This window comes from Lactuca sativa, chromosome 3, assembly GCF_002870075.4.
Source record: "Lactuca sativa cultivar Salinas chromosome 3, Lsat_Salinas_v11, whole genome shotgun sequence".
In the NCBI taxonomy this organism is placed as follows: domain Eukaryota; kingdom Viridiplantae; phylum Streptophyta; class Magnoliopsida; order Asterales; family Asteraceae; genus Lactuca; species Lactuca sativa.
The window spans coordinates 29,164,450-29,178,026 of record NC_056625.2 but is presented as its reverse complement, the minus strand read 5'-3'; the positions used below and the strand labels follow the sequence as shown (position 1 = coordinate 29,178,026).

The 13,577-nt window shown below is 35.8% G+C and overlaps 1 protein-coding gene across 1 annotated transcript; it reads right to left on the bottom strand.

Moving 5' to 3' along the window:
• Positions 1–935: 935 nt before the first annotated feature.
• Positions 936–5,101, bottom strand: LOC111898518 (AP-4 complex subunit epsilon; the record flags this gene model as incomplete). Its single annotated transcript, XM_023894426.3, has 11 exons — positions 936–2,050; positions 2,149–2,292; positions 2,377–2,454; positions 2,608–2,724; positions 2,816–2,872; positions 2,950–3,090; positions 3,172–3,369; positions 3,449–3,559; positions 3,653–3,868; positions 4,021–4,206; positions 4,478–5,101. Coding segments are annotated over 11 exons (2,751 nt in total), but the record flags the coding sequence as incomplete, so codon positions are not given.
• Positions 5,102–13,577: the final 8,476 nt, after the last annotated feature.

The following is a 13,577-nucleotide window of genomic DNA, read 5'->3' as shown; positions in this document are numbered from 1 at the left end:
AAATATTTGAAAGGCAGAGAAGTGACACAACATCCCAAAATATGCGCACCTCCGGTTATTTCCCCTATCGAGACCCCAATCCCAAAAACTTGGGATTTATTGAAGTTTACCTTAAGCCTCAGATTAGCTTGAAAACATCTTAAAATCCTCGCCAAATTGTCAAAGTTAGAACTTAATCATTCACCAATGAATAAAATGTCATATGCGTAAAAAAGATGAGAGATAGAAGGTCCACGATTGGAAATTTTTACACCCCCAAAACAAAACACTTTGACAACCGTATTTCATGACAACATTGAGGCCTTCCATGACGATAATAATAATAAAAAAGAATGTGATAGGGGTCACCATGTCACACTCCCTTGGAAATGGAGAATTCCTTAGTCGTCAAACCATTGATAAGAACCAAGGCCCTAGAAGATGAAAAACATCATTTAATCCAAAAACGTCATTTCGCACCAAAACTAATTTGAGCCATCATCGAATCAAAGATAATTTCAATTTATAGAATTGAAGGCTTTATCAAAATCAACTTTAAACATGAATAGTTTTTGTTTTGCCTTCTTTGCCTAATTACAAACTTCATCAATTATCATTGGGCTATCTAAAATCTTTTATGTCTTCAATGAAAGCCGACTGAGTCTCACCAATCACCAATAACTGAACCAATAACTCAAAGGCAAAAGATTTAGGGATAATTTTATACATGCATCCAATGAGCCCACTTAATTTTATACATGCATCCCAATGAGCACACAATTAATAGAAAACTGTTAAAGAATAAGTCCACACCCACACCGTATATAATCCGGTTAAAAACTAAAACCTCGACCGTATTCATGAAATTGAAAATCGTCGCTACACTTCATCACCGCTAGTAATACGAATCTAGTAGACCCTTTAAGTTAGCAGGAGAATAACCCTGGAAATTAGTTTCCAATGAATCTACTCGTATTATTCCATGTTGTATAATGTTGGATCGACAACAAACAAAACAATGCACCTCAAAAGATTATCGTACACCGGAAGAAAACGTACATATATTCCCGCAAGTTACACAAACGTCAAAACTCAACATCAAAAACGAAACAAAAAAAAAATCATCTCTTCTCGAATCACACAAGTTGTTCCTGGCATAATCATCAAGAATGAAGACGAATCCATACCATAATCAGCGAAGCAAATCTTTAAATAAATTAGGATTTTGCGTTGTTGGGGTTACACCCATTTGCCTAACAAGTGCATCCTTTCCCAAAGCTTCTTTCAGATTCGGACCCTTTGTTGGTAAGGGACCCACTCTGTTATTCAAGTTACTCGACCCATCAGAGCTTCCATCATGATTCTGATTCTGATTACAAGTATCTGAATTGATACACATAAAATCAGGACCTTTCTGGCTTGTATCCAGAAGAAGACCTTCAAGCTGTTTAAACGGATCCACCATTGAAGAAGAGCTACTCGCCATACTTGACCCTGAATCAAGCAAGTCAGGAGCCGGTTTGACTTGACCCGTTTGGTCAACCACATGACGGGGTACTTTCGAACCCTTGGTTTGACCACCCGATTGTGATTGTTTCTTTTCACCCCGTGAACTTATCCCACCAAACAGTAAACCTGCAAGTTTTTGCTTTTCTTCAGAAACCTCAACTTCCGAACTACCATTAACCAAATACGACTCCGGTTCAGAGGTTGATGGACCGGTGGTTGATGGTTGGCCCCACTTCTTTTGCACCCCATCAAGCCGTAGCCGGAGTTGTTGGGTGTCAGATATGGATCCAACCGATGGGCTACGGTGGACCTCCCGTTGATAAAATGGGTCAGGTTCGGGTAGAAGTTCCGCTGAAGAAAGTACTTTCGGGGGCATTCTTGGAATTACAGGTTTTGGAACCTCATACGCAACAAATTTAAGAGAATGCGGACAAGCATCCTGGTTTTTAAAGTTGTTGATATTTAAAGTTCCGGATCTTTCTTGCTCGGGTATATAAGGTTGTGCTCCATCTTTTAATGACTTTTCGATGTAACCATTTACAAGGGAAAGGCTTTTATCAATCTGTGCATGGAATAAACAAAAAAAAAACAGTTTTTTTTTTTTTTTTAATTAAAAAAAAAAGTACATGATGACAATAATGCGCCTAACAGTTTTTTCACCTCGATTTCTTCACAACTTGCATCGAATGGCATTATATTGTTTATGGCATCGGGGTCTAGGTTGATAAATGCTTGAAGTTCATATGCACGTTGTTGGAGATCGGTTGAGTGGGATGCTGTTAGTGATTCCATTAAGGACTGGAACTGTAACAAGAGAGAAATTTGAAGGACTGATTGGAACTGAATCTGATAATGTTTTTGTTAGGGTTTAATTTACTATTTACCTACCTCCGGTAGCATGTCTATTTTTCTTCCAGCAGCTTTTTCAAAGGAACATACTTTCATAACTGCTGTCACTGCATATGCCTAACGTCCAAAATAAATAACCAGAAAACAGACTTAAAAACATCTGGAATTCTATATTTACACTTCTTACACCTCAAGTTCTAATAAATAACAATAACAAGCACTACACATTCATGGAGACATCTTCTACCTAGTGCTAATAAGTAAACATACCTTAACAGTATCATCGCTTGGATGTGTTTCTGCCACATCACATAACTTTCCACTGATGTATGAGGCTGAATATTTACCATCTGCAATTCCATATTCCCCCAAAACCCAACATATAACCTGTATACAAAATTATAAATACAACACCAAAAAAAAAGTCAACATATAGAAATGTTGACTTGACTGGATACTATGATACTATCCAACTTACCTGAAGAAATGTAGATGCAAGTTTCGGTTCTCCCATTATTCGCAAGTAAGATTCCACCTACACCCCAAAAAAACACTTCCAGATAAAGATTTTTAAACAATTAAAAAGTGCATGGTCATAAAAGAATTACATACAGCAGAAGATCTAAGCTGACTATCTTCAGTATCATCATCATCATCATCCTCTCCAAATCCCTCAGCTATCAAACGCATCAAATTATGTGCCACCTTAGGGTTCACCAAATCCCCAGCATGCTGGAAAACTTTGTTCATAGTCTGTAAAGCGAAACCAATTATATATTAACTTGCAATTGTAAATGAGCAAATACATACGCATTAGAGAGAAAAAAAAAAAACCTGGATAAACCATTGGTTGGTAGGTGCGTATTGTTCAGCAAGCTCAACACATCTAGATGCTATTTCAGTTTTGTAATGATAATCATTGATGCTTATCATGTACTCTATCATACGCTCTACTATAACTTCAACATTCGAGGACTTTGTCATTTTATAAAGCAGCTCAAAGGTTTTCCTCTTTAAAGTATCATCTGGGTCCTGATGATTCAACAATTGAAAAAGAAGTAAACATATGTTTCAAGTCTATTATAACATAGCAAATATAACTAACTCTCACCTCTAAGCAATCAATTACAGCAAGTTGATGTTGCTCAGCAATTTCTGGGCTTATCCTTATCAATCGACCAAGTGCATCAATCCCCATATACCTTAGATTATGAACATCACTCTACAAGGAACAGATATCTGATAATAAGATTTAGTATTACCAAAACAGAAGGTTAGAATTGTGTGAGTGCAAAAAACATGAAGAAGAGTAGACCTTCAAAAGTTTAGCAATTGCATCAGCTGCAGCTGTGAATAATTTAGGGCTGGGATGTATAGATGAGACACAGCATATACATTCATAAAGAATTGCATTTCCTATATTGCTAGTTGTGTCACTTCTTCTCATTATGTCTCCAATGATAGTATACATCTGCCCACTTGACTGCTTGTCACCATTACCAAGTAAAGCCAGGATTTTTAGCAACTTAATCTGCATAACACAGTTAGCATGTCATTACCCCTCTTACAAGAAAAAAAAATGTTATTACAATTATACTCTATATGATATCTTGTAACTAAATTAATAAAATATTGGAACTCATGAAGGTCTATATACAAAATATATTAAATAAAGTGACATACCTGTATGAATGGTGCAGGTGTCTGATGATAATCATAACTCTTGGGCAATCTGCGTTCAGCAACTTGTTTGAGGATGTTTACAAAGCTGGCAACAAGATCCTTATGTGAATTTACATCTATTAAGATAAGATCAAATAGAGGGCAAAGAGTAGCACCCATTACTCCAGGGTCATTATCACAAAGTTTCTGCAAAAAACCAACATGTAGCAATAAAGGATCAGTTTATGTTGGATTTTTCATTCTCCACGTAATGTGGCCATGAAAGACAACACAAACTAATTGCAATGGCACATGGACATCACAGGAGCCCAAATAATCTTATCACAATGATAGTTATCAGGAGAAGGATTTTTAATGTGTATGGAGATGAAGCTTCAATACTCAAAGTCAAATATCCAGGTCAAAATTATATAATACCCATAATAATATGAAGTCTATATATCTAAAGAGCACCAACCTTTCGGAAATTCGTTACAAGATGAGTCACGGCTGACGGAGACCTTTGATAAAACCGATGCAGGGCCATTATAGCCTTCTTCCTCACCGCCTCTTTTGGGTGACCTAACAACTCAACAACCTGCGGAAGAACAGCCGGTATCGTCTCCTCATTAATCAATTTACAGACCGCATTCAATGCAGCACATACCACCAGGAAATTATCCGACTTCAAGTCCTTCTGGATCGTGTTCACGATCAATATTATCAAATCATGATCCTCATTCAAAAACAGGGTGACGGCCAAATACCCAGTTCGCTTGAGTAGGAGGGAATCGTCATGGGTCATCTTAACGGCATGAATGTACCCAAAAGAGGCGTCATGACCGAGCATCTCAATGTATACAAGACGAATTATGTACTCTTTCATCTTCCGTTTGGGGATATCGGGCTCGGTGATCCGACGTTTTAGGGTTTCGATCTCGTGAAGGACAATACGGTCTTCTTCAGCTTTGGATCGGGATTCGCCAATTGATTTAACAAGCTCCAGAAACTCCTTAGACTGGCCGAAGCCACCCTGGGAGCCCATTGCGAGCTCCCTGCCGATCGTCTTCAACTGCTCCAGCTTTGCAATAACAACAGAATGTTATGGATTACGGGGTTCAGGGTATCGATTTCGTGAAGTGAAGTTAGATCAGGGTTTCTGGAAATTGAGAAAGATTTGATGAGGAGAAAACGAATTATGGCTAACATCGGAAAATAAGGAAGAAGGTGACGAACACGAGTAATCATACGAACGCGTTGTAACTTCCTTCTGAATTTTACCAAATACAGTTTTAAGAAAACGTCAGCTAATATAATTATAACTAAAATCAATAAACCTATGTTGTATATATTAATGGGAAATTGAGTAATCTATAATGTTATTTTAAAAATAGTATTTATTTATTTATTTTGAGAAACGACCACGTCCGGAACGAGTCATTCCGAACCCATATTTTGTATACGGTAAATGAGTATATGATCTGATCCGGAATTATGGTCCAATTATGGTCCGCTATAAATACCATTTCGAACTCATTTCAGATTTCATTTCAAACTCCTTCATTTTGAACTACATTTAAGACATTATTTCAGTCACAAATCCAACTGCAAATGTCTTTATTCTAGTGACGAAGAGTATCATTTCTTATATGTAAGTCTTCATTATCTTTATAATTATACTAGGTTTAAACCCATGGAAATCCACGGTCGATAAATTGAAATAGAATTAAACTTTTGATTGTGTAATAAAAAAATATATCAAAGTTTAGAAAAAATGAAGAATAGTGATATTGTAATTAACATGAATAAATCAAATACAATAAAGTATTATAAATTAATTAATTAATATGATGGATGAAGTGTGATATATGAAAACTAAATAAAAGATGGTAGAAAAACACTGGTTATAAATTCCCAAAAACTTCCTTATAAACGATATTGGAAGTTTTATTTGTGAAACTACCATCCTTATCTAAAATTAACAATTTTAATCTGTACCTGTTTTGAACTCTAGATAAGTCAACATACAATTAGCCATATGAAAACACGGTTTGTTTGAGAAACAAACCAACCTTGGATATTGCAAGTCCCTGACTCTTATTAATGGTTATTGCAAAACATACAGCCAATGGAAACTGTCTTCTTCGGAATTTGAAGGGAATTTTCTTTTTAGATGGAGTTAAAGACATTCGTGGAATAAAAGTGTGGTTTCCAATATTAGTTCCAGATATGATACGTGCCTCAATAACACGGGATGTTTGAGAAACAAACCAACCTTGGAATAAAAGCAAGGTAATACCAACGTATGTTTTGACGTATCCTCTTAACAGTACCAACAATAATTACCGTTTTTCCTGGAAATTAAAATAATGTTCAATGTTAATAAATGTTAGTTTGTGAAAGTGTATGTTAGTTTCGTTATAACAATATACACTGTTTGCGAAAAAACTTTTAAAATCTAAAAATAAAAGTACATTAAACTAACAACTTTAAAAATAACGTAAAGTATCTCCAAAGGTACAAACACATCATCAATGTTAGAAAAAAAATGATTTTTCAGAAAGTCATCGTGTTTCGTATCTTGTTTTGATGCAATAATCTTGATTCTACTTGATGAAAGTTGTTGTCCATTTTCATAGACCAATCTATTCATTTATAACAAAGAAATGAATTAAATTTATATAACAAAGAAATGAAAGTTGTAGAGCATAGTCTCACCTACGCGGGGATATAAAGAACGTCGAAAACGGAGTTCGTATGAGGAAGATATGAATTTTTGAAGTTTATTAAATATTTTCGATATTTAATTTATATATATTCCGATATTATCCGAAGGGGGGGCGGGGGGGGGGGGGGGGGTCAGCGAGCTGATCCTCATTACGCCCAACGTAATTTGAAGTTCCAGCCCCTATAAAAAGGGTGTCGAGGGCAGCCGAGTTCTTTGCTCATTTCTTCCCTTTCTCTTGCGTTTTTGCATCGTTTTTCGTGCAAGAATTATCCCGAAGCTCCGGTATCATTCCCGAGCCCCGAAGCAAGTCCCGAGGTCTCGAAGATCCCGAGAAGTAAGATTCCCGAGCCAAAGCTCTGCCCGCGAGGAGTTCGATTTTTGTGAAGATCTTCCAGATCTGCCGAAGAACACTACTTCTACAAGCCGTAGTGCTGTCCGATCATCTTCTGATCAAGTGAGTGTGTAGTTACCTTCTTCTAACGCATAATTATGAATTATTTTATATAAAATACGTGTTATGTGTATATTTTGTTGTTATATGTGTGAATGTATATTCACTTTCTTCTATCTCATAGATCTGATTTATTCTCTATGAAATACGTGTTATGTGTGTGTGCCTCATCTGTTATGTGAAATATGTATTGATTGAACATGCTTTGTTGGTTTTAAACTATGTATAAAAATATATATTTTTATCTACTAATATGTTGGGTAGAACATGGGTAGATAGTTGACGTGTGATAAACAGATGAGAGGCCTCGATGTTGTTTTTGATTCAGTCATCTAACGGAGTTTAGATGACGACCTCAGACCTTTCTAGACAGTCTTGTGGAACGCTAGCAGGTTCGCCACCTGTAGGTGTTAATGAACTTGGGTGTTCATGATGGGTTTTGGTCATAAGACATCCTATGTGCTCATACAAACCCTAATGCTCGGATCTAGGTTTCTCTATGGTACATACTTTGAATCCAAGACTATAAACCCTAATTCTAGCATATGGAAATCAGAATTCACATGTAATTAGGTTTAAGAACATACCTTGATTGTTATATAGCAATAACAATCCAATTCCTCCTTGAATTGACCTTGGAAAGCTGAGAGTCACAAGTGTCACTCCTCTAATGGCTTACAAACACCATAAGCAAGTGGAGAAGGTATAATGAGAGAGGAGGGAGGTTAGAATTCGTCTCTAAGACTTCTTGGGAAGAGGCACACGAATTCATGACCCTAGGGGTGTTTATATAGGTGTAAAGATAGGGTTTCAGTCAGTATCCTTATCTAGTTGCTTATCCATTAAGCAACCCATAAGATAATCCTTGAATCCTTATCATACTCGAATTCTAAGGCTCTTTATCCTTAAATTCGTTCACCATATATATAAGATAATCCTTACCTTATTTTGTAACTATCACATAATTACAATTCAGCCCCTCTAGTTTAATTAATTACACTTGATCACAAAATTAATTCTTAATTAATTATTGACCAATATTAATTAAACAAATATGATTTCTCCTTTAATATATTATTCTTATAACATATTAATAAATCATAATAACCTCTCTCTCTTTATTTATTTCTCCATTCAAGTTGCTTTGGTGAAGGCAACCCAAAAGGACCATGCACCATCGGGTCAAGTACATACCAAAATAGTTATGGACTTAGACACTAATCCAACAGTCTCCCACTTGGATAAGTCTAACAACTATTCTGCGTATGACTTCGGATCCCGATCTGCAATCGTAGCTTTCCAAAGCCGCTGTCAACTCTGATCATATCAAATACGCGTGTCCTTAGATAAGGGATCATATATTCCTCCATTCTAGATATCATATGAGATATGATTTCAAATCATTCTCTTTGTACTACTTCTCGATTTCTGATTTATGACGACTGACTAATTGAACAAATCAAATTAGCCCTAGCCCGGCCGAGCATTTACGTTTGTCATCACTAAACCATCGAGGGGCCCAAAGATATCGCTTTTATCCTACTTTGAATAAAAGGAACGGATAAACTTTGATACAATGCTCGCTTGCACTCACGCACCGAATCACACACAACAATATGTTTTATAACACCAAGTTACTAGTGCGTTTACATATTATCAATGTGCAACCGATTCGCAAGATACAACTCACACATCTCGGTTTCAAGAATATAAGATGTTATCGTCTCACCAACAACTCGTGATACATTTCATGGAGTGAACTAAGTGAGCGTGGGTTTAATCCAATGCTCAAATCATATTCATAAGCACTCATGAACGTTGCAGCAAACATTTGCTTATGTCTAATGCTCTTTAGACAATCCACACACCAATTCACGACAGTCTTCATTCATATCTACTTCCAACATATGAACGACTGTGGCCCGTTTGAATAATTCGATTATTCTTAATAAACTCAATTATTCTGGAAGTCAAAACATGCAAATGTGAAACACAAGAATAATACTAATCCCATACGGCCTCAACCCTTTGAGCATAAATAAAACACTTTTATTTATCACCATATTGATTACTCATTATTTGTAGTTTCGGGTAATCAACTTCTTACTTGAATTCCAACACTTGTCCCATGCTCCTAGCATGCACACAATGTTTACCTATGGTTCTTACTTTGTGAAATAGATCACATTGAACACATTTCCAATCCTTCTCATTTCACAACTCCAAATCCATTTTTCATAAGTCAAAGAATATCAAATTCTTGCTACTTATAGAATATGCTAGATTCTAACATTCTATGCAATTATCCTTTCGTAATGTCACTGCACCAAAGTCACAAAGACTATTGCCAATGATATTACAAAGTCCTCTATCGGAGATTGTTACACGACAATTCCTTAGATATGATGTCTCTCACTCAAAGTACATTCTTTGAACATCCTTTTGCATAGAAGTTTCTAATCTAGTCATAGATTTCTCAATATTCAATTCCCAATATGGACACACTTCCATATGTTCCATATGACAACTCATTCTTAATAGAATCTTATCTATTCGTAATGATGTCAATATGGTCCGTCCAATATGGAAACATTTCCATATTTTCCAATACTATACTTCCAACTACTCACAAGCGACCAATCCTCGTCGAACTTGGATTGTCCTTTGATAGTTGTTTAATTATTTTAGTCAAAACCAATTCTAGTCCCTTTTCCCTCTAAATGCACTCGACATTTGGAAAATTTTAGAATGGTCAAATATTAAAGCATTTGCAATCGATCCTATACCCGAAGCGTATGGGACACGACGCATAATGTTTTATTTGCAATGTTCTCAAAATTCGAATTGTGAAGAGGGATGCCGTAATCATAATCGAAATTTTAAGAACACACTATGTACCTTTGACTAAATTTATTAACATTTCTCAACCTAATCCTTTAGATTTGAAATGAAGCATAATATTCTCTCCCTTAATTATAGCAAAACAACCTTTCAACTCTTAGAACTTTGCAAAGTATGACTCTTGTTTTCTATAATTAATATTGCTAACCTTGCAATACTTTTCTTAATAATCATACAATCATAACTTTTATGCTCCCACTATCTTGATGATTATTATAAAACATAACACTTATGCTCCCACTAGCTTCGACATGTATTTATAAACATCTTAACTTTCAGAAAACAATACTTATTGAATTTCTTAAGTTCATGTTTCTAATACTTAGTGCTTTGATAATCCTTTATCAATGCTTCTTGAACTTATACACCTTTGCCTTCGATAGTTCATATGTGTGTCTAAACAATTAAGACTAATTGCCAAACCTCACAATTCAAATTATGGAAAGGGATGCCATAACCATGATTGAATTTGAGAATGCAATTTTACAATCACTATCTTCTTAAAATCTCTCTTAGTGAAAGAATTTATTCACAATCATTTTCATGAAGGAGGAAATCTTATGACACTTAGATTTGAGCGGTGTATGTGTTCCTATCCATGTGAATTTGTTAAAACTAAAGTTTACGACAAATTCAAACTCATATGGACCGAACTTTCTTAATCTTGATTTCTTGCTTTATGGTAGCACAGCTGCCCACCATGTCTTCCAAGTAGTTAAGCAGCTCACCTTTTCTTATCAATGTACCTTTCATTGATTAAGGTGCTTTGCCTTTTATGCATTCAAAATGAGAACTCATAGAACTCACATGCATAATTAACTCGATTAGATTGGCACAGAACCAAAATAATGTCAACACGATAGGTTGTAAACCTCAACTCGTGTGCTAGTGATGATCGATAAGGTTTATTTGATTTGTTCTTGAAACCTTTCAAGACCATTAAGAGTCCCACTGACTCCTTGACATATAAGATTCTCTTGTCAATAAACATTTCTTGACAAATAAATATTCAAGAGTTAGTGTAGTTTTTATCAAAACACTTCATAAATTGGTCCTAGTTGGTCTTTGTCTTATCCAAGACATCACAACTTTCCACATTTAATGAATGTTATAAACGTTCTTAATACTTTTTCACTCAATTTCACAATCTTAACTTTAAGACTTGTTATTGGAATGAAGTATGATTGACTTGTTGATTTAACCATTTCTTCAATTCTTGATTCCTCTTCTTAGACATACAATTGTACTAAGACTCACTTAGAGGATCAATTGAGATATGGTTCTTAATCATTAAGACCTATCATAAAGCATAAAAGGTACTCTCCCTTCTTCTTAGAATGGAGAAACTTTTATCTCTCTGCCTACTTGATTCTTGTTATTCGTTCTGCTATTGATCTAAACCCTTTAATCAATTCAAAATTACACTTAATCTTGTAAGTATAATCATATTTACTAAACCTTTAGTAAATCATGACGAATATCATTGTTACTCTTATGGTTGACTTGATCAACACGCAACATTGTGTGCTCGATCTCTTAGTCCCTTACTTGACACTTTGTCAATGAATTTGTCTAATTCCCAAATATGAAATTTCTCATTCATCGTGCAACCAAGTTGCGTGATTCCAAATTTCTGTCCAATTGAAACTTTGGGCGATGAGAAACTCTCCCTATTTGGTAAATCCTCAACTTTCCATAAATAACACAATAAGAACCAAATCCATTATTGCTAATAATAGAAACACTTTAACATCAATTTTTCATACACGCCATTGCAAGGATAAATAAATAAAATTTAAAATCAAAATTTATTTTATTGCGGAAAAATTTGTCCTTACAATGCAATTCATTGAAAAACTTATGCTAATACATCTTTCCTAGCAATCTAATTCTAACTCTAAGTAGTAGCTCAAGAATCTAATCTTCGAGAAACGCGATCGAAATCCATTCCTTCACGGTTAGATTCTGCTTACTTCTTCCCTTAACCCTTCCTTTTCTTTGATCCTACAAAACATCAATTGTAATCTTATTACATTATGTATTAAGAATCTAGAATAGAAGCTTAAAAGAGTTAGTAAATGGATTTTACCTATATTAGAGCCATACGTTTCGACTCTCCCATCTCTTAGATCTCTTAGGTAAATGGGGCAGCTTCGTCTCCAATGCCCCTTCTCTTGGCAATAAAAGCAAATCGACTCTTTTGGAACAGCACATGAAACTACTTCAGACATTGCCTTTCTCATATGATCAAACTTTTCGATCATAGCATGTCTTTCGTTGCCATTGTCTATATCCATAGAGGTCTCGAAGGCAGATTCACCAATCAACATTGCTTTTCTATTGCGCCAAATCATTTCTGATTCAGCAGCAATAAGCATATAGGTGAGATCTATAAGGGTCACGTCGTAGTTCATCATATAGTACTCTCTTACGAACTCACTATATGAGTTAGGAAGTGACTGAAGAACCCAATCAACAGCTATTTCCTCACAAACAACGGATCCCAACATTCTTAACCTATCAATGTGTGACTTCATCCCTAGGATGTGTGCACACACCGGCTTTCCTTCTTTATGTTTACTTGCCAAAAGGGCTTGAGTGATCTTGAACTTTTCAAGCCTTTGAACTTGTGGGTTAGGGAGAATAATTGGAGGAGGAGGAGGAAGTGAAGCATGATCTCTTGTTCCTCGATCGAATCGTGGAATATCATCTTCATGTGGAATGCTTGTTCCACGGGATTTGGGAAGACCATAGTTGTCGAACTTTGACATCTACAAAACGGGAGAAAAATCAAATTCAAGTTAGTTGATTGATTGAGTCCTTAGTAAATCACCCAAATGAAATACTAAGGCTAGGAGCCAACACAATATTCTACAACTCGGGAGAGGGATGCCGTAACCCAAATTGTAGAACATTTGAAGTTAAGTGAATGACGATTCACTAATTTCCATCATGAAAAACGAAAAGAAATATAAGTTTTAAATCTATGAAAACTCCTAGATCCTTTGAGATACATTGAACTTTCAATGGCATGTTTATACCTCGATATGCCCCTCTTGTTTGTGACTGGGATGCCGAGGATCACAAAGCGGGTGTGAATAACCATGCAAACTACATGGTGCCCTCACATGTTACAGTCACCTATTCGATGTGCCGGTAAACCACACACGCTCCACCGAACTATGACAAACATTGAGTCACCCTTTGCTACCTTTGCTTAGAACCAATTAGTGTGCCGGTAAACCACACACGCTCCACTAACGTCTTCGCAAGGGCACAAAGTGTAATTTCATGGAATTGCATCAATTCACTTTTGCCAAAGTAACTAAGATTGGGAATTTTATGAAAACATTTAGTTACTTTAGTAATTCATTATACTTATAATGGAAGGTTTTGTCCTATCCTACCCGTTCGGCTAACGACCCTCCACTAGTCAAGAGTGCGGTGGGTAAGAGTGGATACCCATTCAATCGCCATTTTATAGGCAATTTCCTTAAA